At 42.7% G+C, this 21,584-nt stretch overlaps 2 protein-coding genes across 3 annotated transcripts; one reads left to right on the forward strand and one right to left on the reverse strand.

Annotated features, from left to right (window-relative positions):
- On the forward strand, positions 1-8,165 carry tpk2 (thiamin pyrophosphokinase 2). Its single transcript, XM_061256656.1, has 8 exons — positions 1-209; positions 1,982-2,223; positions 2,345-2,408; positions 2,556-2,686; positions 3,950-4,068; positions 4,450-4,582; positions 5,098-5,194; positions 6,934-8,165. Exons 1-8 carry the CDS (start codon positions 134-136, stop codon positions 6,978-6,980), a joined length of 909 nt encoding a protein of 302 aa, XP_061112640.1. The 5' UTR covers positions 1-133; the 3' UTR covers positions 6,981-8,165.
- A 3,712-nt stretch (positions 8,166-11,877) lies between these two features.
- LOC133138230 (rho-related GTP-binding protein RhoA-C-like) lies at positions 11,878-20,756 on the reverse strand. 2 transcript variants are annotated; one of them, XM_061256815.1, is made up of 5 exons: positions 20,086-20,237; positions 12,914-13,069; positions 12,707-12,827; positions 12,415-12,545; positions 11,878-12,296 (listed from the first exon to the last, which is right to left on the reverse strand). In XM_061256815.1, exons 2-5 carry the CDS (start codon positions 13,067-13,069, stop codon positions 12,123-12,125), a joined length of 582 nt encoding a protein of 193 aa, XP_061112799.1. In that variant the 5' UTR covers positions 20,086-20,237; the 3' UTR covers positions 11,878-12,122. The 2 variants fall into 2 exon arrangements, with proteins under 2 accessions (XP_061112799.1, XP_061112798.1); XM_061256814.1 differs by lacking the exon at positions 20,086-20,237 and adding an exon at positions 20,622-20,756 and having other exon boundaries at positions 11,883-12,296.
- Between the last annotated feature and the right edge of the window lie 828 nt (positions 20,757-21,584).

Below are 21,584 nucleotides of genomic sequence, written 5' to 3' on the forward strand. Positions count from 1 at the left end.
TCCAGTACTTTATTGGTACTTTATTGATACTTTATGATTAAGATTGAAGCAGCCATCTATCTTACTTTTATAACTCGAGTCTGAAGAGTCGGCTATTTTCTATCTCCTATGAGACCGTTTCGTGGGATTTTTAATGACTGCGCCTTCGCTTTCCTGGTCGGAGAAGGCACTCCGACTGCTTCGGAAAATGGATAACTTCAGTTTGCCAGGTTTGACTAATCAAATGTCGATTAATTTCGTTTCTTCCGAATGCATTTTGGTCGGTCCAAGTTTGTTTGTTAGCGGTGTCCCAAAATAATGTAATCTTCACAAACAACGCTTACATGCCACACTTAGCCTAAAGTAAAGTGTATGGTGTTTACTTTAGGTGTTTAAAGTGTTTACTATTTTACACTCTTACTTTATGGTTAGTACGTTTTTCTGGAACCCTAGTAGAATCGGATAGGGTTTCGGGTCCACCTCCGCCATGTTTGATGTGTGCTCCGAGTTCAGTACTGTTGCATATGTGCGACTTCTGCATGTGAAGTGTGTGTATGTATTAGACACTCACTGTCCATTTTATTAGGTACTTTTCACCAGCCCATTCATCTAAGTATCTAATCAATCATGTAACAGCAACTCAATGCGTAAACGCATGCAGACATGGTCAAAAGGTGATTTCTGTGATTTACTTTTTCGTTTATCGGTATTTTTAGTTTGCTAGGTAAGCAGTGTTTGGCTAGTTAAGTTTGGTCACTTTTGCTTTGTTGTCTGTTTGTTTATTTGTTTGTTAAAATAAAAAAATGAAAAAAAAATTCAAATAGGCCCTGGTCCTTATCTTTGTTGAAATTGTACTTCCCTCTAGGGTCTTTCAGCGCACTTATCCCTGGTTATGGGTATGCACTTTGTTGTACGTCGCTCTGGATAAGGGCGTCTGCCAAATGCCGTTAATGTAATGTAATGTAATGTAAAAAAAAAAGTTTGATTCCTCAAACCAGAATGGGGAGGAAATGTGAGGATCGATTGTTGGTGCTAGATGGTGCCACTGATCTCTTGGGATTTTCGCGCACAACAGTCTCTTGAGCAGTGGTTCCCAAACTCAGTCCTTTTGTTTCAACGACAATTGCAATCACAGAACTTTAACAAGTTGTTAATTTTTTTATTTAGCTTTTATGTTCAGAGGGATTATTTACCCTCTTAAGCCACATTTTCTCAGACATAGTTATGCATGCCATGAAGAATAACACTCCCATGTTTTTTTTAAATCGAATGTTAGACTGAGGTTAATCAATGGGCTCTTAATTATGTCGCTGAACACGTGTTTATTTCATAAATGTATCAACACAATGCAGGTTTGGCTCATTATCATTTGCTTTGTTTTTTCATTTTTATCATCTTCCATATGGTTAATTTTAGTGGCCAGGTGTCCAGAATTTCACCAATTAGGAGCCTATTGATTCACCTCAGTCTTTCATTTGATCAGTTAAAAATAAGTTGCCTTTATGTAATAGCTTGGAATATAGCAAAATAAGCACAATATGAACATTCTGTTAAAGTTCTGTGATTGGAATTATGGTTGGAACAAAAACCAGCATACACAGGGGTTCCCCAGGACTGAGTTTGGGAACCACTACTCTGGAGTTTACAGAGAATGGTGTGGTGACAGAAAGGAAAACCATACACAGTTCTGTGGGCGAAAACGCCATGTTAATGAGAGAGGTCACAGGAGAGGACCCGACTGGGTCGAGCTGACTGGAAGGTGACAGCAAGTCAAGTAACCACTGTTGCACAGTGGTATGCAGAAGAGCATCTCTGAACACATGACGTGTCAAACCTTGAAGTGGATGAGCTATAGCAGCAGAAGGTCACATCAGGTTCCACTCCTTTCAGCTAAGAACAGGAAACCGAGGGTACAGTGGGTACTTGTCAAACCGGAACAGTTGAAGACTGGAAAAATGTTGCTTGGTTTGACAAATGTCGATTTATGTAATTGTGTGTACAGGTTCCGGTCGTTCGCGGTGTCTAAAGTTTGAGGTGGAGGGGGTGCAGGTGGGATGGATACCTGCCACAGTGGCGCCGGTACTGATCCGATTCCCCCAAGTGTTCACCTTGCCACAGGGGGGTGCCATAGCACTGTGTGCCAGCCTGGACTCTTACAGCAGGAGGTCAGAGGCTCTGCATGGTGTTATCAAGACCCTGCGGGAGGAGAACCAATTTACCTGTCTGCGGGGGTGGAGAGAGGAGGTGAGATGTAGCTTTTACCTGTCTGAGGAGAGAGAGGAGGTGAGATATACCTTTTACCTGTCTGATGGGATGAGACTGAAGAATGCATTATTATTGCTGTCTGTTTGTGTTTTTCCATTAGAAGTATGACGTAAGGGCCAGATACTGTGACAGTCCACTAATGTGTATGGAGAGAGCTGCGACTAGTAAGTCTTGAGTACAGCATCCTTTTTCTGAGCTACATGGACCTACAGCAAACCATTGTAAATTTAACATGATGTGTGTTTGTGTTTGTGCGTGTGCGTGTGCGTGTGTGTGTGCGTGTGTGCGTGCATGTGCGTGTGTGTGTGCAGGCCTCTTTGGGGTGAAGCGGTATGGCGTCCATGTGAATGGTTACACTCGAGGACCGGATGGCGAGATCACCGTTTGGTTGGCTCGGCGGTCGTCCACGAAACAGACCTACCCTGGGAAACTTGACAATCTGGTACTGCCAGTCTGGTTTACCCCACATGTTACCTCTGTGTTTTTTGACCTATGAATACATATTACTATGCTGTCAACCAACACAGGTGAAATGTATTCACCTCACACTTCACCTATGTTGGTTGAAAACCTTTGTATTCATAGGTATTCCTATGGTTAAAGGTTTATTTACTGACTTGACAGACTATGTATTCATGTAAATTCTATGGTTTGTGAACTGACTTTTTTTCTCACTGGCCCATCATGATGGGATATGCAGCCCATATTGCCCAGAGGTTTGAGAGCCATTGATCACCCAACATGCAACATATAACATTCATGATACCAGATACATGGGAACTGCTGGTTTCCCATCCTCCCTTTGACATGGGAGGTGGGTGTGAAGACAGTCTTGCCACCAATTGTTTGTTCTTAATTACCCAGAAGAAAGGAGAACCAGGGCTGATTCGAGGGGCATATTTGATGATCCCTGATGTATACTACAAGTCAAATGCTGCATGTACAAGACGCATTGTAGATACCTCACATGCTATGTATAACTCACACACTACACTATGTGTATGCCCTATCATGTAGGGCACAGGTTGGGGTGAAATTCCATTCTGATTGGACAAAAAAAGTGGGAAATACCAGCCCTAAGCCCCCAGGTAGCACAAGGTAAAAAAAACCCAAAAAAGAACTCCCTAGTGGCACAAATTTCTTTCTGTGCTGAAGCTCCAAATCAATTTCAGTTGATGGTCTAACTAAAGTGCCCCATCCACAGAACCCTTCATCCACAGAACCCTTCATGCACAGAACACCTGTACCGCATGTACCACACCGTTGACTAAGGTTGTCAGTGTTAATGCCTGGTCAGTGCCAATGGTCACGTGTGGATTTCTGGAACCATTAGCCTGGCCTGACGACCATGCCCAGTATGCCAGTACTACACAAACCTTGTGACTAACCCCACTGGAAATCTGGGATAGTAGGGGGAGATGGTGATTAACACTTATGGTGATTCTCTTCAAACTGTACCTTAGTACCTGTACCTTAGTCCTCCCTCCTGATCCCCCCCCCCCTTTTCTGATATTAAAAAGAAAATAATAATAATAATAATAATTGCACTTATGACTGTATTTTTTGTTTAGAACAGCACTTCATGTGTATTTTACTAGTTATGGATGTGATGCTTTAACTTGTGGAAGAACCTATGCACTTGTAAGTCGCTTTGGTTTAAAAGCGTCTGCCAATGACTAAAATGTAAATGCAAATGTCTTGAAAGGCAGCTGGTGGCGTGGCCGCAGGAGTCAGCGTGACACAGACCCTGATCAAAGAGTGTCAAGAGGAAGCATGTATCCCAGCATGCATTGCGGAGACTGCTCATCCTGTGGGAACCATCAGGTGACTCCTTGACAATCTCCTCCATCCACCTGCTATCATGTCTAAAAGAACGTTGCAAAAATTGTGCAAACTGTTTTCAGTAGGAAGTGTAATGCAGGATGTTATAATCCTATCCAAAAAGGGCCAGTGTGGGTACAGGATTTAGTTTTAGCCCAGAACTAAGAAACCTAATGATTATAATTCTACTCATCAAGGTCTTGATTGAAGACCATAAGTAGTTAGTTTGGTGCACAAAGTATTGTAGTGCAGGGCTAAAACAAAAACCTGCACCCCCACTGGCCTTTTTAGAATAAGCCCAGACACCCCAATATAGATGTGCAGTGCTCATAGATGTCTCTGGAGGTTGTCTGCCCTGTGTTGCTAACCCTGCCTGTTTCTCAGCTACACCTATGAGGATGAAGAGGGGGTGTTTCCTGAGAGTCAGTTTGTGTTTGACCTGGAGCTTCCCGCCCACTTCAGGCCTCAGATCGGTGATGGCGAGGTGCAGGAGTTCTTCCTTTATTCCATCGAGCAGGTCAGACTCCGCTCCAGCCTTCGTATGTTTCCACTTACCCAGAGTACCATCTATCCATTCGGACACTTGAAATGTGATGAATTTTCAAGATTCGATGACTTTCTGCGCCAACTGTGTACTGTGCCTGTTGTGAGCGTGCCCTGTGTGAGCGTGCCCTGTGTGAGCGTGCCCTGTGTGAGCGTGCCCTGTGTGAGCGTGCCCTGTGTGAGCGTGCCCTGTGTGAGCGTGCCCTGTGTGAGCGTGCCCTGTGTGAGCGTGCCCTGTGTGAGCGTGCCCTGTGTGAGCGTGCCCTGTGTGAGCGTGCCCTGTGTGAGCGTGCCCTGTGTGAGCGTGCCCTGTGTGCCCGTGCCCTGTGTGAGCGTGCCCTGTGTGAGCGTGCCCTGTGTGAGCGTGCCCTGTGTGAGCGTGCCCTGTGTGAGCGTGCCCTGTGTGAGCGTGCCCTGTGTGAGCGTGCCCTGCGTGAGCGTGCCCTGCGTGAGCGCCCTGTGTGAGCGTGCCCTGTGTGTCCTTTTCAGGCAAAGGATGTGCTGGTGAGTGAGGACTTTAAACCCAACTGCGCAATGGTGCTTCTGGACTTCCTGATCAGACACTCCTACATACAGCCAGACTCTGGTCAGTACTGCCTTTAACTGGCACAGACACTCCTACATACAGCCAGACTCTGGTCAGTACTGCCTTTAACTGGCACAGACACTCCTACATACAGCCAGACTCTGGTCAGTACTGCCTTTAACTGGCACAGACACCTGTGTGGATATATGTGGGATCATCAAATCTGGTCCTCCAATCCAAATCCAGCCCTCCTGGGTAATTTACTCAACAATTAGTGCTACTGATTGGCCATACCTTCATACCTGGCTTTCAGGTAAAGGGAGTTCTCAGCCCTCAAGGGCTGTTATTTCATCATCCCTGGCATATACATTGACGTGATGTATTGCACCAACTAATACAGATAGACATCATAATTAACATGAGCTAGTTGTCACACAAGTTCAAACAAACCGTACTACCATACATAATTCCATATACAGTGCCCTTCAAAAGTATTGGAACAGCAAGGCCAATGCAATCCCTTCAATCTCCTCCTGAAATGCATGCTCAATTGGGTTAAGGTCTGGTGATTGACTTGCCCAGTCTAAAACCTTCCACTTCTTTGTTGTGTTGGCAGTGTGTTTTAGGTCATTGTCTTGCTGCATGATGAAGTTCCTCCCAATTAGATTGGACGCATTTGTACGTAAGTTGGCAGACAGAATGTTTTTGTAGACTTCTGAATTCAACCTGCTGCTACCATCATGAGTTACATCATCAATAAAGATTAGTGAGCCCACTCCAGAAGCAGCCATGCAAGCCCGAGCCATGACACTTCCTCCACCGTGCTTCACAGATGAGCTTGTATGTTTAGGATCATGAGCATATTTTCACCACACATTGGCCTTCCAATCCCTTTCGTAGAGGTTAATTTTGGCTTCATCAGTCCATAAAACATTGTTCCTGTAGTGGCTCATCTCTGAACTTCTTTACGAATTGTAATCTCGCCTTCCGATTCTTACTACTGATGAGGGGTTTGCATCTTGTGGTATAGCCTCTATATTGCTGCTATCTAAGTCTTCTTCAAAAGGTTGATTGAGATACCTTCATCCCTGCCCTGTGGAGATTGTTTGTGATGTCACTGACTGATGTTTTGTGGTTTTTCTTCACAACTCTCACAACTGCTGTTGTTTTCCTTGATCGACGTGTTCAGTGTCTGTTGCTCTGTATGTCTTTTTCAGGACATTCCCCCATGCTTGTGCAGTGGCTCTAATCTATTTCCCCTCTTTTCTAAGCTTCACATCTGGGTAACAAGAAAAACCTGTCCGTCACGTTTTAATACTTTTGCTCACCTAAAAATTGGGTGGTCTGATACAAAAGGTGATATGTTCTCAGTTGTTCAACAAACTAGATACAAATACCAGGAAATAAAAGCTGAAATTCAGATCTGTCATCTCATGTACATCTTTTGACCTCAAACTCAATTGTCTTCAGTGTAGAGCAGAAACAAAGAAAATTGACCTTGCTTTCCCAATACTTTTGGAGGGGCTGGATAGTACTACCACAGTTGCACATACAGTACTACTGTGCAGCAGAACTGGGTCAAATATGTCATTGTTTCGGATGCTTTACTGAACTTGTCTGGTGTATTGGAATCTCTGAAATACTCTCAAGAAATGCAAACCCTGCCTTCTAGTCGCCTTGGTTGGCTCAGTTGGACCAGACAAGATTAATCGAGCACAGACAAGTATTTGACCCAGGTCTGCCGTGCAGACTTGCAGGGATCGCGTGTTGTCGTCCTGACTGGTCCCCCTGTGTTGCAGAGCGGTATTACCAGGAGTTTGTAGCAGGATTGCACAAATCTCTTTGACAGCAGAGGAGAGGAATTTGCTACAGACGGCGGCTGCCCTGGGGTTGGCCCAGCGGAATAAAGAGTCAGAGTTATATGGGCTCCAAGCAGACCTGCGACAGAGCAGATGAGCAGCTACTGCAGGGTGGCCTTGCATCATCAGTTCCGTTTAGTATTTTGGCCCACTATCCCACTTCAGGATGAAATGCCAGTTTTTAGTTTTTTTTAATCATAACATAACATAATGGCAAGAACAGGCCATTCAGCCCAACAATGCTCACCTTTTCCTGTCGCTAAAGTGTACCTAAATAGTATCTAACACCGTATCAAGCCTGGTCTTGAAAACCCCCCAGTGGTTCTGCCTTCCCTACATGTGACCACTCTGTGGAAAAATACTTCCTAATATCTGTGCGGAATTTATCCTTTGCCAATTTCCATTTATCCATGCATTTGTATTTGAGTTTCTTTTTTATTCCACTGTGAAGCACTTTGAGTAGCTTCATTGTCTTTTTGAAAATACAGGAAAGAAACGTACAAATAAAGCATATTACGATTACTATTGTTTGAGCACTGCACACAAATTACCCCTATTCCTACTTCCCCTGACTAACTTGCTTGTCCACAAGCAAGACTGACTTTTTATTTCCCCTTAAGCTTACCTTAATTTTGCCTTAAAATGAATAATTTGATCAATTTCAGTATTCAGGTAGACACAGCAGAACACCGGTGTCTGCTAGTAAACTTATTGTAGCACTCGGTACTGTAGCTGCCAACCGTGGCATGCTAGTTGGTAAGTTAATGTACTTTTTAAGGATTCAATTTGTATCTATGTGATCATGCTAGGACTCGTATTTGTAGGAATTGTACTTTCCTTTAGGGTCCTGAACGTACTTGTCCCTGGTTTTGATTTGCACTTCACTGTACGTTGCTCTGGATAAGAGCGTCTGCTAAATGCCTTAAATGTAATGTAATGTAATGTAATAGTGCTTCTGATGATCTGTATCAAACCTGCTGGATGTCTTTTAACTGCTTGTTGTGTCCACAAAGGTTGTTCAGGCCCTGACAATATGAACAGTGACGTGTGGCCCCACAGCCAATAAAAGCACATCTCTGGTTAGTGTGAATGCTGCATGTGTGAGGGGGTGTAATTTAAGGCAGGTTTAAGGTTCCCAAACTGCAGTAAAAAAATTTAATTTTCCCTTTTAAGGATCTTCTGTTCATGGTTTAATTTTTCATAAATAACATTTTAATTTTCAGATACCCTAGAATGTTCAGTTAAGAACATTCCACTGCTTATTTCACAATCACTACGGGTAATGGAAAGCAGTTATACAACACACAATTTAGAAAAACATTTCTTTCTTTTTTAAACCTAAGTACCTTAAATAACGACTGCATGGTGGCCATCCTTAATTTCTTCATATAAAAGAAATGACATATTTGCTACCTTTTCACAATGGCATTTTTGTAGAATTCATGTCGATTCATCGATTCATGTGTTTTTGCATTAGTATTTTCTACTAATGGTGTCTGGTGTGACAGTCCCACCAAGTATTGAAATATAATAATCTAAATGTTAAAGAGCCAAGCTCTCAAATCCAACAAGAATATATAAATTTAGGTTTGATATGCTGCTTAAAATTTACGTCCCAGACAACATTGTCTCCAGGCAGTATACTTTGAGCAAAATGCACTACCGCTGGATTATCTAAGGACTACGTGTGCTCCTACAAGTATTAACTTTCGTTGGGAACTCCGGTATTTGGGGCGTCAAAACTAACCTTTGTGACGACCAAGCGACCACAGATGTCACCAAAGCTACCCAAGCTGAAAAATGAAGGATAGCCACTTTAAAGGTGTAAATGTTGGAGCCCAAGGAAGAAAAGTTTGGGAACAACTCAAGTAAGGCACTGTATTTCCACGGCCAGTGATGTGCAGTAAATGTTCTGCGACTGGCCAAAAAGAAAACGCATTGCTAGCAGTGATATTTCATCCATCAATGAACCAGCTCAGGCCTACCATCAAAACAGCAGGAGTCAAAATATGCTGATTGCACAGCAGATAAATGCAGTTACAGTCAGGTCCATAAATATTGGGACATCGACACAATTCTCTTTTTGGCTCTATACACCACCACAATGGATTTGAAATGAAACGAACAAGATATGCTTTAACTGCAGACTTTCAGCTTTAATTTGAGGGTATTTACATCAAAATCAGCTGAATCTGTAGGAATTACAACAGTTTCTATATGTGCCTCCCACTTTTTAAGGGACCAAAAGTAATGGGACAATTGGCTGCTCAGCTGTTCCATGGCCAGGTGTGTGTTATTCCCTCATTATCTCATTTACAAGGAGCAGATAAGAGGTCTAGAGTTCATTTCAAGTGTGCTATTTGCATTTGGAATCTGTTGCGGTCAACTCTCAATTCGCAGTATGCTTCGGGTCATTGTCCATCTGTACTGTGAAGCGCCGTCCAATGAGTTCTGAAGCATTTGGCTGAATATGAGCAGATAATATTGCCCGAAACACTTCAGAATTCATCCTGCTGCTTTTGTCAGCAGTCACATCATCAATAAATACAAGGGGACCCGTTCCATTGGCAGCCATACATGCCCACGCCATGACACTACTACCACCATGCTTCACTGATGGGGTGGTATGTTTTGGATCATGAGCAGTTCCTTTCCTTCTCCATACTCTTCTCTTCCCATCATTCTGGTACAAGTTGATCTTTGTCTCATCTGTCCATAGGATGTTGTTCCAGAACTGTGAAGGCTTTTTTAGATGTTGTTTGGCAAACTCTAATCTGGTCTTCCTGTTTTTGAGGCTCACCAATGGTTTACATCTTGTGGTGAACCCTCTGTATTCACTCTGGTGAAGTCTTCTCTTGATTGTTGACTTTGACATATACACCTACCTCCTGGAGAGTGTTCTTGATCTGGCCAACTGTTGTGAAGGGGTTTTTCTTCACCAGGGAAATAATTTTTCTGTCATCCACCACAGTTGTTTTCCGTGGTCTTCCGGATCTTTTGGTGTTGCTGAGCTCACCGGTGCGTTCTGTCTTTTTAAGAATGTTCCAAACAGTTGATTTGGCCACACCTAATGTTTTTGCCATCTCTCTGATAGGTTTGTTTTGATTTTTCAGCCTAATGATGGCTTGCTTCACTGATAGTGACAGCTCTTTGGATCTCATATTGAGAGTTGACCGCAACAGATTCCAAATGCAAATAGCACACTTGAAATGAACTCTAGACCTCTTATCTGCTCCTTGTAAATGAGATAATGAGGGAATAACACACACCTGGCCATGGAACAGCTGAGCAGCCAATTGTCCCATTACTTTTGGTCCCTTAAAAAGTGGGAGGCACATATACAAACTGTTGTAATTCCAACACCGTTCACCTGATTTGGATGTAAATACCCTCAAATTAAAGCTGAAAGTCTGCAGTTAAAGCACATCTTGTTCGTTGCATTTCAAATCCCAATATTTATGGACCTGACTATTTGCTTTTTTTTTTTTTTATGTAACATCAGGCAAGTAAGTATTAGACCCGCTTCATCACTGCAGTGGGTGGATTCGCCATCACACTGATCACACCACCACACTGATCACACCACCACACTGATCACACCACCACACCCAGTGACTTTGTACAAAAGAAATTACACAACCAGTTACCCTAAAAACAATTTATTTTTTAAAGTACGTTTAAAAGCAGACTGAGGAAAGTCCAGGATGCGTGTGTGTACAAAAGGTTATTTGCACCAAGATTTATTTTCTGTCACTCAGTTTTTCTTTTTTTACAACAATGAAATGCAAGATCTTAAAAAGTTAATAGTATAATATTTAGTTTGCTCTTTTTCATTTTTGTATTACTTTTTATACTTTTTTACATTTTTCTTTTTAAGGTAAAGTTCTAGACTTTGCGAAAGAGGCGAGACACACTAACGAGCCAGTTGAGTTTCACACTGAATAAAATATACAATACAAGAACCGACAAAGGGGAAACCGCCACAAATATAAAAAAGACAAAAAAGGAGGGGGTAAATGGAGTGAAAGATGGAGGGAATAACTAATTTGTTTATCTGAGGAGAGCTAGACAACAGCTCATCGCTCTGCCCCACCCCATGACCACCCTGCCCCAAAAACTATCGGCACAACAAAACCTTTTATAGAATCAAATACAAAATAATACCACTTCTGAAACCTGACTGCATACCCACCCGTCTGCTGCAAGTGGGATTCATCCTGATCAAATTCATCTCAACATTTCACTGAAAATCAGAGCAGGTGACCAAACAAAGACTGACTCTTACTTTCAAAAATCTACACGAACTGGAATACAACTCACAAAAAGTGAATGAACATTGTCATTTTTTGTATTATACTTGAATGTGAATGTTATATTCAGTCAAAATAAAAAAGTTGTATTTAAATAAATTGAAAACTGTTGGTTCAAAGGACCACTTTCTGTCCAATGTTCTTTTTTTGGGGGGTGGGGGGAGGGGTACACGCATACAGTGGGGAGCATGCACACAGGAAGTGGTGCGCACGGTCACACAGCCGTATGCAAAAGACAGACAAAGATAGACAAGCCGTGTCTCTATTCGTCAATAGTCTCAGAGACAAGGAACCTTCCAGAACGAGCTTGTACTGAATCATCTCTGATAAAAATGAAGAACTTAAGAAAACAAAGAAAAACAGAACCCACCCTGCCTCTGAAAGACCAGCGTGTTCCCCCCACTGTCCCACACCCCACCCTGCCCTACCAGTATCCCCCACTCATAAGCGTGGAAACATGCCAGCATTCCCTCCATCCTCGCCCCCATCTCCTTTGGCCTGGTTTGAATCTCTCCTCCTGCCCCACCCCACCCCACCCCACCCCCGCCCCGGCTGGGTGGGGCTGCATCCATCCCTCCCGTCTATAGCAGGAGGCAGGGATTCTACCCCTCCCCTCTATAGCAGGAGGCAGGGATTCCACCCCTCCCGTCTATAGCAGGAGGCAGGGATTCCACCCCTCCCGTCTATAGCAGGAGGCAGGGATTCCACCCCTCCCGTCTATAGCAGGAGGCAGGGATTCCACCCCTCCCGTCTATAGCAGGAGGCAGGGATTCCACCCCTCCCCTCTATAGCAGGAGGCAGGGATTCCACCCCTCCCCTCTATAGCAGGAGGCAGGGATTCTTCTTGCAGCGCTTCTTGGCCTGCAACGCTGCCCGGGTGGCCATCTCAAACACCTCCCGCACTCCATCCTTGGTTTTGGCCGAGCACTCCAGGTAGCCGAAGGCATTGATTCGGTTGGACATCTCCCGCCCCTCCTCTTGCTTCACGGGCTCCTGCAGGGGGTGGGGTGGGTGTGTCAGATTGTGTCCTCGCTATGATTGTGTGTGTGTGTGTGTGTGTGTGTGTGTGTGCGTGTGAGCAGCTGCACATGCATCTATAATATGTGCATACCTGCTTCATCTTGGCCAGCTCCCGGCGTGTGTGCTCATCGTTGCGTAGGTCCTTCTTGTTGCCCACAAGGATTATGGGAACATTGGGGCAGAAGTGCTTTACCTCTGGTGTCCACTTCTCAGGAATGTTTTCTGTCAGACAGGGTGAAACGTACAAACCACCTTACTGACAAACACACCCGAACATCCATGAAAACATCAAAAAGACACATTGATCCAATCTACACACACACACCATTGACCACAGACTGTAGCACACACTCAGTTCCGGCTCTCCAAGTTGTCAGTCTCACCCAAACTGTCAGGACTGTCTATAGAGAAGCACATCAGGATGACGTCAGTATCGGGATAAGATAAGGGGCGGAGCCTGTCATAGTCCTCCTGCCCAGCTGTGTCCCACAGTGCCAGCTCCACCTACAGGATGGGAACAGAACTGTTTCATCAGGGGGTTCTCTGATTGGCTAGGAATCTTGCTAAATCCTCCCCACTGAAAATCTCACCTGCTTGCAGTCGACCTCAATATCTGCGACATAGTTCTCGAACACTGTGGGTACGTAGACCTCAGGAAACTGGTCTTTACTGAACACGATGAGCAGACACGTCTTCCCACATGCGCCATCCCCCACGATCACCAGCTTCTTACGGATGGCAGCCATCTGCAGCAAAAAACAACCAAACAGAGAGTCGCTCCATCAGTCCTCTCACAGTAACACAGAAACACAAAGTCCACACAAACACAGTAATGCGCACTCACACACACAGAGCAATACACACACAGCTTCCCAGAGTCCTCACAAACAGCAGTAAACAGTTACCAACATTCAATAATTTTCTGTATATTTACTGCTCTAGATGAAATGCTCTCTAGATTCACTTCCATTTCAACCAGAACTACTTTTGCAACCCCTGTTCATAAGTTAGCTAGCAAGCACTTTGTTAAAAGACTAGAAGCAAAGTCGCAGATCCTGGCCAAGCCACCAATCCATGAAGGAGCATTACAGAAAGTTGATTAGCGGGGATTCAAGGCAAAAAAATTGGTATTGTGCTTTGTCATGAATTCCATACAAATGCCACTGAATCAACCAAAGTTACACTTTTTAAATAAATGTATTTCCCAAAAAACACAATTATTGGCACCCTTGGTTTTTGACCATGAATAACTACTCAGAATCATTGGTATCCTTTGCACTTATTAACCCCCCTCCTCCATTCAGACCACAGTTTTCTGATTTAAGTTTGGAGACTGAAGTGGCCATTGCAGTACATGGATATTGTTTTCACTTTACCATTTCTGTGCGGATTCATTGTCCTACGTGCCTACAACCAAGGATCAGCTTCCGAGCCTGTCCTTCCTCTTTATAGTCCCTGCCTGCCATGTTTGACTGTGGGGTACCAGAGCATACGCACAGCGAACTGAAACATGAAGGGGTGAATAGGAATTAAAATAATCTTCTGTTCAGTCAAGAAAAAGCATCCCTGGAGAGCAATCAGGTCAGTGTGAAGAAATCTGAATGGACTGCAATGGTGAAATGTACTTTCTGGCACCAGAGGCTTCATAAATTGCAATACCCCAGTTCATAAACTACAATACCCCGGGTAACCACTGGAGTTTTAAGAGTGGGAATCATGGGGGTTGTTTACTGTTTCTGTTTTGAGAGTTCAGCTTGGTCCGTGTGTGTATATGAAGCTGCTGGGACTGGTGAGAGAGTGACGGAGTTTTGCGCCCATTGTGTGTGCGTTTTGAAACAGCATGGTTGTGGAGAAAAGCTGGTAGTACAAGGGAGGTAATGTAATTTTCTTCAGTACAATAAAGGGAGCAAATGCTTCAGGACTCCTTATTTTGGCAGAAGAAACCAGCTAAGTAGTTAAGTTGGGTTGCTGACATGTAAAAAGTGCAGCAACAGCTAACTAGCTAGAATTACCGGCTTTGGCCCTGGAATCGAAAAGGAATGGGGGTTCGGTTCCCCTGTGTCTCCCAACTACGGTTCGAAGACAGAAGCAGGAAAAAGTAACATTGTGAAAAGAATACCAATTTTAGCCTGATTCATGTTGTCTGTGAAGTTCTAAAATGCAAAGAAGTCGAGGTCCCCCCATGCTTGTTTTGTCACCGTTCATGTTAGAAAATGAACCGTTGTTGCTAAAACAATGATGTAGTAAAACGGGATAAAAGATAAAAGATGATAATTCTGTTTTCGCTGTAAAAGAAAAGATTGAATTGAAATAAACACACACACGGCTTCATGGATTAAACAGAATTCCTCAGTATTTTGTATTAGAATGATTGTGTCATTATTGTGTCATGTCATTATTATGGCAATGTTAGGCCTATTCATAGAATTACAATGACATCACTTGAATAGCAGGGCACCATATTGTACGGATAGACTAATCCCTCACTAACAAGAAACCGCCCACCGCTATGTGGGCCAGCCAGACCCCCCACCACGGGACGCCTCCCCTCGCTGCACCTACACCGTCACAACTGCTGTCTGTTCTGGCCCCACGTGTTTGTTTTCATAAGTTTTGCTCCATATCTAGGAAACGGCTACACTGACTGATTTTAAAAATGCCTATACACATAATAATAAGCTCAACTCAAAAAAGCGTGAAAGTGCTCTTTTAACAAAAAGAAAGGACAATGTTTAAAATTTAAATAAGATTTATCCCAGAAATTTGCGTCATTATAATCTGATTTTCACCAGTTGTTTACAATGAAAAAAACAAACAAAAAAAAAAAAAAGTTTTTTTTAAATAAAAAATAAGTCAGAAAATAATGAGCCTTATACGTGGTACAGGGCTGCCAACTTTTGACTGCAAGAAAGCATGAGATTCAGTGTTGCCAGTTGTCGCAAGACTGTCAGAACAAATGCTATCCCCCTTATAAAAACCATCTCCAGGGTTTCTGGTTCTGGCTCTCTGCAATGATGTCAATCATATGCATTTACTCCTGTGCGTGTAAGCTTTTCATCCGCTAGCCAGCGATGCTTTTTGTGAATATGTATCGCTTCATATGTAATATCTCGATTATATATATACACATTGAACCACGACATAGGCTACATCTAGCTAGATAGATAGAAAGATCCCTAGCTAGCTAGGAATACAAAATAGCTATGGCTCATCTTCCTAGTTAGCGAGTGATCTAAATGGCAAATGTCAGGCATTTATATAGCACCTTTATCCAAAGCGCAGTACAATTGATGCTTCTCCATTCACCCATTCATACACACACTCACACACACTCCAGCTCATCAGGAGCATTTGGGGGTTAGGTGTCTTGCTCAGGGACACTTCGACACAGCCCGGGCAGGGGATCGAACCGGCAACCCTCCGACTGCCAGACGACCCATAGTATTACAATGACATCACTTGAATAGCAGGGCACCTGGCTGTTTCGCTAGCCAGCTATTCATTAGCTTGCTAGCTAGGGAGCTGACTTAAGTCTATCTGCCTAACATTAGATGTCCTGCTTATCTACTTCTCTACCTAGATTTAATGCTGAATGGTTAGCTATCCGTTTCGCAAACTAGCTAGCGGGACTGATATTAGTCCACTGAGAGATGAACACTAGCTATCTCTGTCGCCATCTTAAACTGTAGGGGAAATGGCAATCTATATGTTTCGCTAACTTACATAAACAGGAGTAAATAAATGCTTACTGCTAGAGGAATGACCGAGCGTATGCCGTTCACAAAAAGACACGCTAGCCAGTCCTCCTCCAGTGATTGAAGGAAAAACCTTTTAATTCTTGTTCTGTTCTGCCGAAGAACACTTTTGTTTTTGCAGGCTTGCATCCTTCAGATCACAGTGACTTTGGTTTGGCAACAAACCATGTGTTCCAGTTGCAGTGCTTAGCAATATTTTTTTTACATTACATTATTGGCATTTGGCAGACGCTCTTATCCAGAGCGACGTACAACAAAGTGCATACCCATAACCAGGGATAAGTTCGCTGAAAGACCCTAGAGGGAAGTACAATTTCAACTGCTACGTGTACAACAAAGATAAGGACGAGGGCCTTTTTTTTTTTTTTTTATGAGAACAAAGAAACAAACAAACAGAGCAAAAGTGACCAAAGTTAACTATCCAAACACCGCTTACCTAGCCAACTAAAAATTCCGATACACAAAGCAAGTCACAGAGACAACAATTAAGATTCACAGGGAGGTAGGGAGGGATGGGGAGAGGTGCTGCTTGAAGAGGTGTGTCTTCAGCTTGCGCTTGAAGATGGGGAGAGTTTCTACAGTTCTGACCTCAACGGGGAGTTCGTTCCACCACCGTGGAGCCAGAACAGACAGTAGGTGTGAGCGTGATGTGGAGGTTCGGAGAGGGGGAGGTGCCAAGCGGCCTGTGGAGGCTGAACGAAGAGGTCTGGCAGGGGTGTAGGGTGTGATGATTTTTTGTAGATAAGCTGGGGAAGACCCCTTAACTGCTTGGAAGGCTAGCACCAATGTTTTGAATTTGATGCGAGCCATGACAGGCAGCCAGTGGAGGGAAGTAAGCAGGGGGGTGACGTGTGAGTATTTGGGAAGGTTGAAGACCAGACGAGCTGCTGCATTCTGGATGAGTTGAAGGGGTCTGATGGCAGACGCTGGGAGGCCAGCCAAGAGGGAATTGCAGTAGTCCAGGCGGGACAGAACCATCGCTTGGACCAGGAGCTGGGTCGAGTAGGGAGTGAGAAAGGGGCGGATTCTCCGTATGTTGTATAGGAAGAACCTGCATGACCGGGTCAATGTGCGGGCGATATGTGTAATTATACCATGTAATTCTACTTTTAATATCTGTGACTTAATATGGAATGAATATACAATGAATATACAAGTCCCTTTCAAGATTCAGTGGTGATTTACTGTCTTGAACAATCTGTTCTTCAACAATACACGCAATGCTTAGTGGGGGTAGACATTTACAATGTAAACGGTAAATGGCATGTACAATTGTAAAATTAGAACTGCGATGGAGGGCTGATTGTATCCCCAGAATGCCCCCACTATGGCCACACGTGGTCTTCTACAACGTTACACGGTAACACAGGCATGCGGGTCCTAATTGTAGTTTTTCTCCAGTTATTGGAAACTTTGACCAATTTTTGCCGACCTGTTCGCAGGGCTAAAGAAAATTCTAGCCATGCTGACATTGAATTTGGGGAGTGAATCAGAAAAGCAGACGAGGAAGTATGAACTCATGCATAATGTGAACATGGTAAAGATGCAATACTACTGCTTGTAACGTTTCCAATATTTACAGTGTCTTATTTCAGTTATTGTTATATTTGCATTGGCCGTAATAATCAACTGTTTGCCTTCATTAGTAATGCAAGGCATTTGGGGCCAAGTAGCTGTAGTGGAGTACAGGCACGCTGTAGCATGGGCGAGTGGCCATCCTGGCTCGTGGTGGCATGCTTGGTTGGAATTTTATACCACTCACAATGAAACTGAGGGTCAAAAACCCCTTGCAACAAAACTTACAAGAGTGAATGAATACGTTTTGGTTAGGGCTGTCACGATTCTTTGCATAACTCAAATTATTCCATAACAAAAAATCCTTTATTATAATTTTTTTCACCAAAGCTTCTTCTTCTGGAAGTTCATTCATCATGGCATCAGCCCCAGTGAAAAAAGCAGAATTTCTAAAAGCAGAGCCTGCTCTCCACACAGGACAACACCAATATGCTGCAACATCTAGAGAGGAAACATCCATTCAAGGAGGCGACAGACCCAGATATCGAGAGGTGAATTTTCTGTTTACATTAGCTCATTAACATTAGCCAACTACAAAAGAGAGATTTCTTACAGTGACTTTTCGAAAGATTCACCCTTTAATAACTTGGCGGTTATGTGTCAAGAAAATAGATATAAATCAGTGTTTCCTCTGTAGATTGCTCCAACTGATGTTATAAAGCACTCATTTGAATCTAAGAAAAAAATCAACTCTTATTCCTCGACTGACTGACTGACTTCATAAAGCATGTAAGTTTTCCCATTTGATGGTTTAAGATGAAACATTGATATCACTTTGAAAAATACTGACTGGACTTGTCTCAGGGAAATTGAAGCTGTATCTTTGTATGCCCCATAGATGCTTAAACAAAATAATTAAAAAAAAACATTGACAATCAAGTAGGTATGCAAAATACTATCATAAACAACAGGAATGGAAAAGAAAATCTACAAAAAACTGAATAGTCCTCTAAGCTTTGGTTATAAACAGCATCCTTGTGAAACAGCTGTCTGTCAAGAGGTGATTCTCCACATATCCCCCAATTTACCACCATTTGTGTGAGTAGCTCAGTGATCCTGGATCTATAAAATGTGAATAAATTTTATAAAACTAAATGATTATTCATTTAATCATTTCAGACATATACAATCATTTGAGAAATATATACCTGCTATGTGCCTTTGAAAAGGAAAGAGGCTAAACTAAATTGATTCACCTGACCTGTAGAACTGAAAATAAGTACTGTTACTTGGATTCCTTTATGACATGTATTGTTACATCTGCATTAGAATGTTCACTTAAGAACATTCTAATCACATATTTGTGATGTTATTGATGTACCTATGTACCTGAAAAGCAATCACGTTACCTTACCTCCTTTAAGCAATAATCTTTAAATGAGCTGAAAAAGCAGAAAAACATAAGTATTGCTGATTTTCCGTAGAGATACGGAAGTTGGGCCTGACCGGAAAGCGGGTTCTTCCGTGGAGTGGCGAGCGAACAGAAATAATTGCAAGCATCTAACGTTAGGTATTAGCTAACTTAGCTATTAATATCATTGTAGTGAATAAATCACCCGTGTCTTTGAAACACCTAATTAAATACATAATCCCTCCTTGTTGTGATCGGTTAATAAACGGCGAGAAAGTTAGCAATACATGTTTTTAAACGGCGAGCTATACCGAGGTTAGGCCCGTTCCAGCATAACGCTGGACCGTAGCGTAGGCAGGGTCCAATCACCGCACCCAAATGTCTCTAACCTTTATAAAAATAATAAACGATACACGAAATCGACAAACGACTTGTATTTCGTCATTGAACTGATACGGATACAAAGATACATACACTGCCGAAGGAGAAAACTACAATGTAGCTTGCTAAACTAGCTAGCTAACAATTTAACGTTAGCTATCAAATGCTAACGTTAGCAGCATGCTACGCCACGTAGCTAGCTAGCAGATAGAGCTAGGCTACTAGAATTAAATAGTAAACAGATACATTTATCAGCTTTGCGTTGCGTGTCTGTCTGCATCTGGTTGTTACCAACATAAAGTATCGTAACGTTTCTAATCGTCAACTAAATGTATATTTGTTACCGACATTTGCCATGTCTAAACTGCTGTACTAGTTAGATGGCTAGCTTGGACCCAACAGGTGACGCTAGCTCCTAAACGTTAGCTAGCAAAGTAGCTAGCAAGCTAGCTAATTGCCGGCATCCCAGTTAGGTAGCTGCAACGTTAGCTATTTAAGATAGTTAACCAACCAGTGACCTGAAAAACATGATCCGTACGAACTAACCGAACACCCTGCAAACGTAGCTAGTGAACTAGCCTTTTATTCTGTTGCGTCTGAGTGTGACATTAGCTATGGGTGAATAACTTTAATGTTAAGTTAGCTAGTCTAACGTTAGCTGGCTGGTTTGCAAGCTGTGGCATGTTCCAAGTAACCTCACCAAATCAATGTTTCCATGGGTACAGGCAGTTAATAGTCCACTTAGCTAGCTATCCTATTCACTTTTCATCAGGTTGTCGGCTGACTTACTGAGTAAGCTAACTACTAGCTAACAAATATCACAGCACAAGTTTTTTTTTTTTTTTTTGAAGGCAAAAGAGGCGACACCCAATGACACCATCCCGTTATTCTTTAGTTTATGTACCAATCTAGCCACACAGGCCTTTCATATTTCATATTTTAACTTCAAAAACAATTTAATCCAAAATCATACACAGTTAATCGCAACCCGATTACGTGTATTTACTAAATGCCAGTAAGGAGTTTTTCACTTGTTGTTCGTCCATTTCCGTCATCAAATAGCTCGGTACTCGCTGCCGCTCGCCTGCTGGCTAATTACTTAACCTTGTTCATTTGCTGTCTTCGTTATGCGAAGTACGTTTCGCATACAATTCAATCTGTGGTGTAGCAAACATCTATGGTTATATTATAATGAAAAACAGTTACTGAAAATGTATAAAAATCATACTTATTTACCGTTTATGTCTCTATCGGGTGTCTTCGTTTTCCTTCTCTTTTCCTGTCCGACCCTAACGCCCCGCCCCCTTCGACACTGCCACGCAGATAACACCCGCCTATTCCAGTCATACTGGTCCAATAGCAAACCTGCATGGTATGAATAGCAGGGACGTTATTCAATCGCTAAAGGGTCGAGTCACCGTTTTTCACAGACACACTACAATGATAGGGCGGAAGTGTGACGCCCAAGCTGTGGTAAAACAGTCCAATCAAAGAGCTAGACCGGAGACAGAATTGTCCTGCTACCACTGAAAAATATCAGACCTTCAGTTCCTTGCGCGGTGTTGTTGAACCCAAGGACTGATTTTAGGTCCATCTTATTATTCAGTTATTTTGAAGAGGCACACATGAACATATAAGTTAATATTATTATATTATGTTAAGAATATTTTCGCTGTCAAGCACTCACCTTTAACAGAATAGTCACAAATGAATTGTAGCTGATAGCAGGACAAGCATGACACATCCTGACCCAGTATAGTCAACAGCTCAGCCAAACCAGACCTTCTAAAAGGAGCAGCAGTAAAAACACAAGGTCCCCATAGACCAAGATGACTCCAAGGTGTGTGGCATACAAGCAAAAAAATAAAAAGATCACTACATATTTTAATGACAATAACAAATAAATCATATGAAAAGGAAAACCAAAATAAAGAGAGAAATCGAAGACAAAACTGCCAAAATGATTCTGTCCACCTGAATCAAATGGGTCATTAAACTAGCAGCCTTTTCTGCACTTTAAACAGGACAGGCATTGTCCTCCATGCACAACTTGCTGTCAATGAGTATGCCCACTTCTTTTAAATCATGTCTGTCTAATGGCATAAAGAAATTGAATTGTTACATTCAATAAGTAAGATGGGTCTCCAACTTGCAATGCACGGTGATACACCATTCGCAAATTATTACCAATGGTCTAAG

This window comes from Conger conger, chromosome 10, assembly GCF_963514075.1.
Source record: "Conger conger chromosome 10, fConCon1.1, whole genome shotgun sequence".
Taxonomy (NCBI): domain Eukaryota; kingdom Metazoa; phylum Chordata; class Actinopteri; order Anguilliformes; family Congridae; genus Conger; species Conger conger.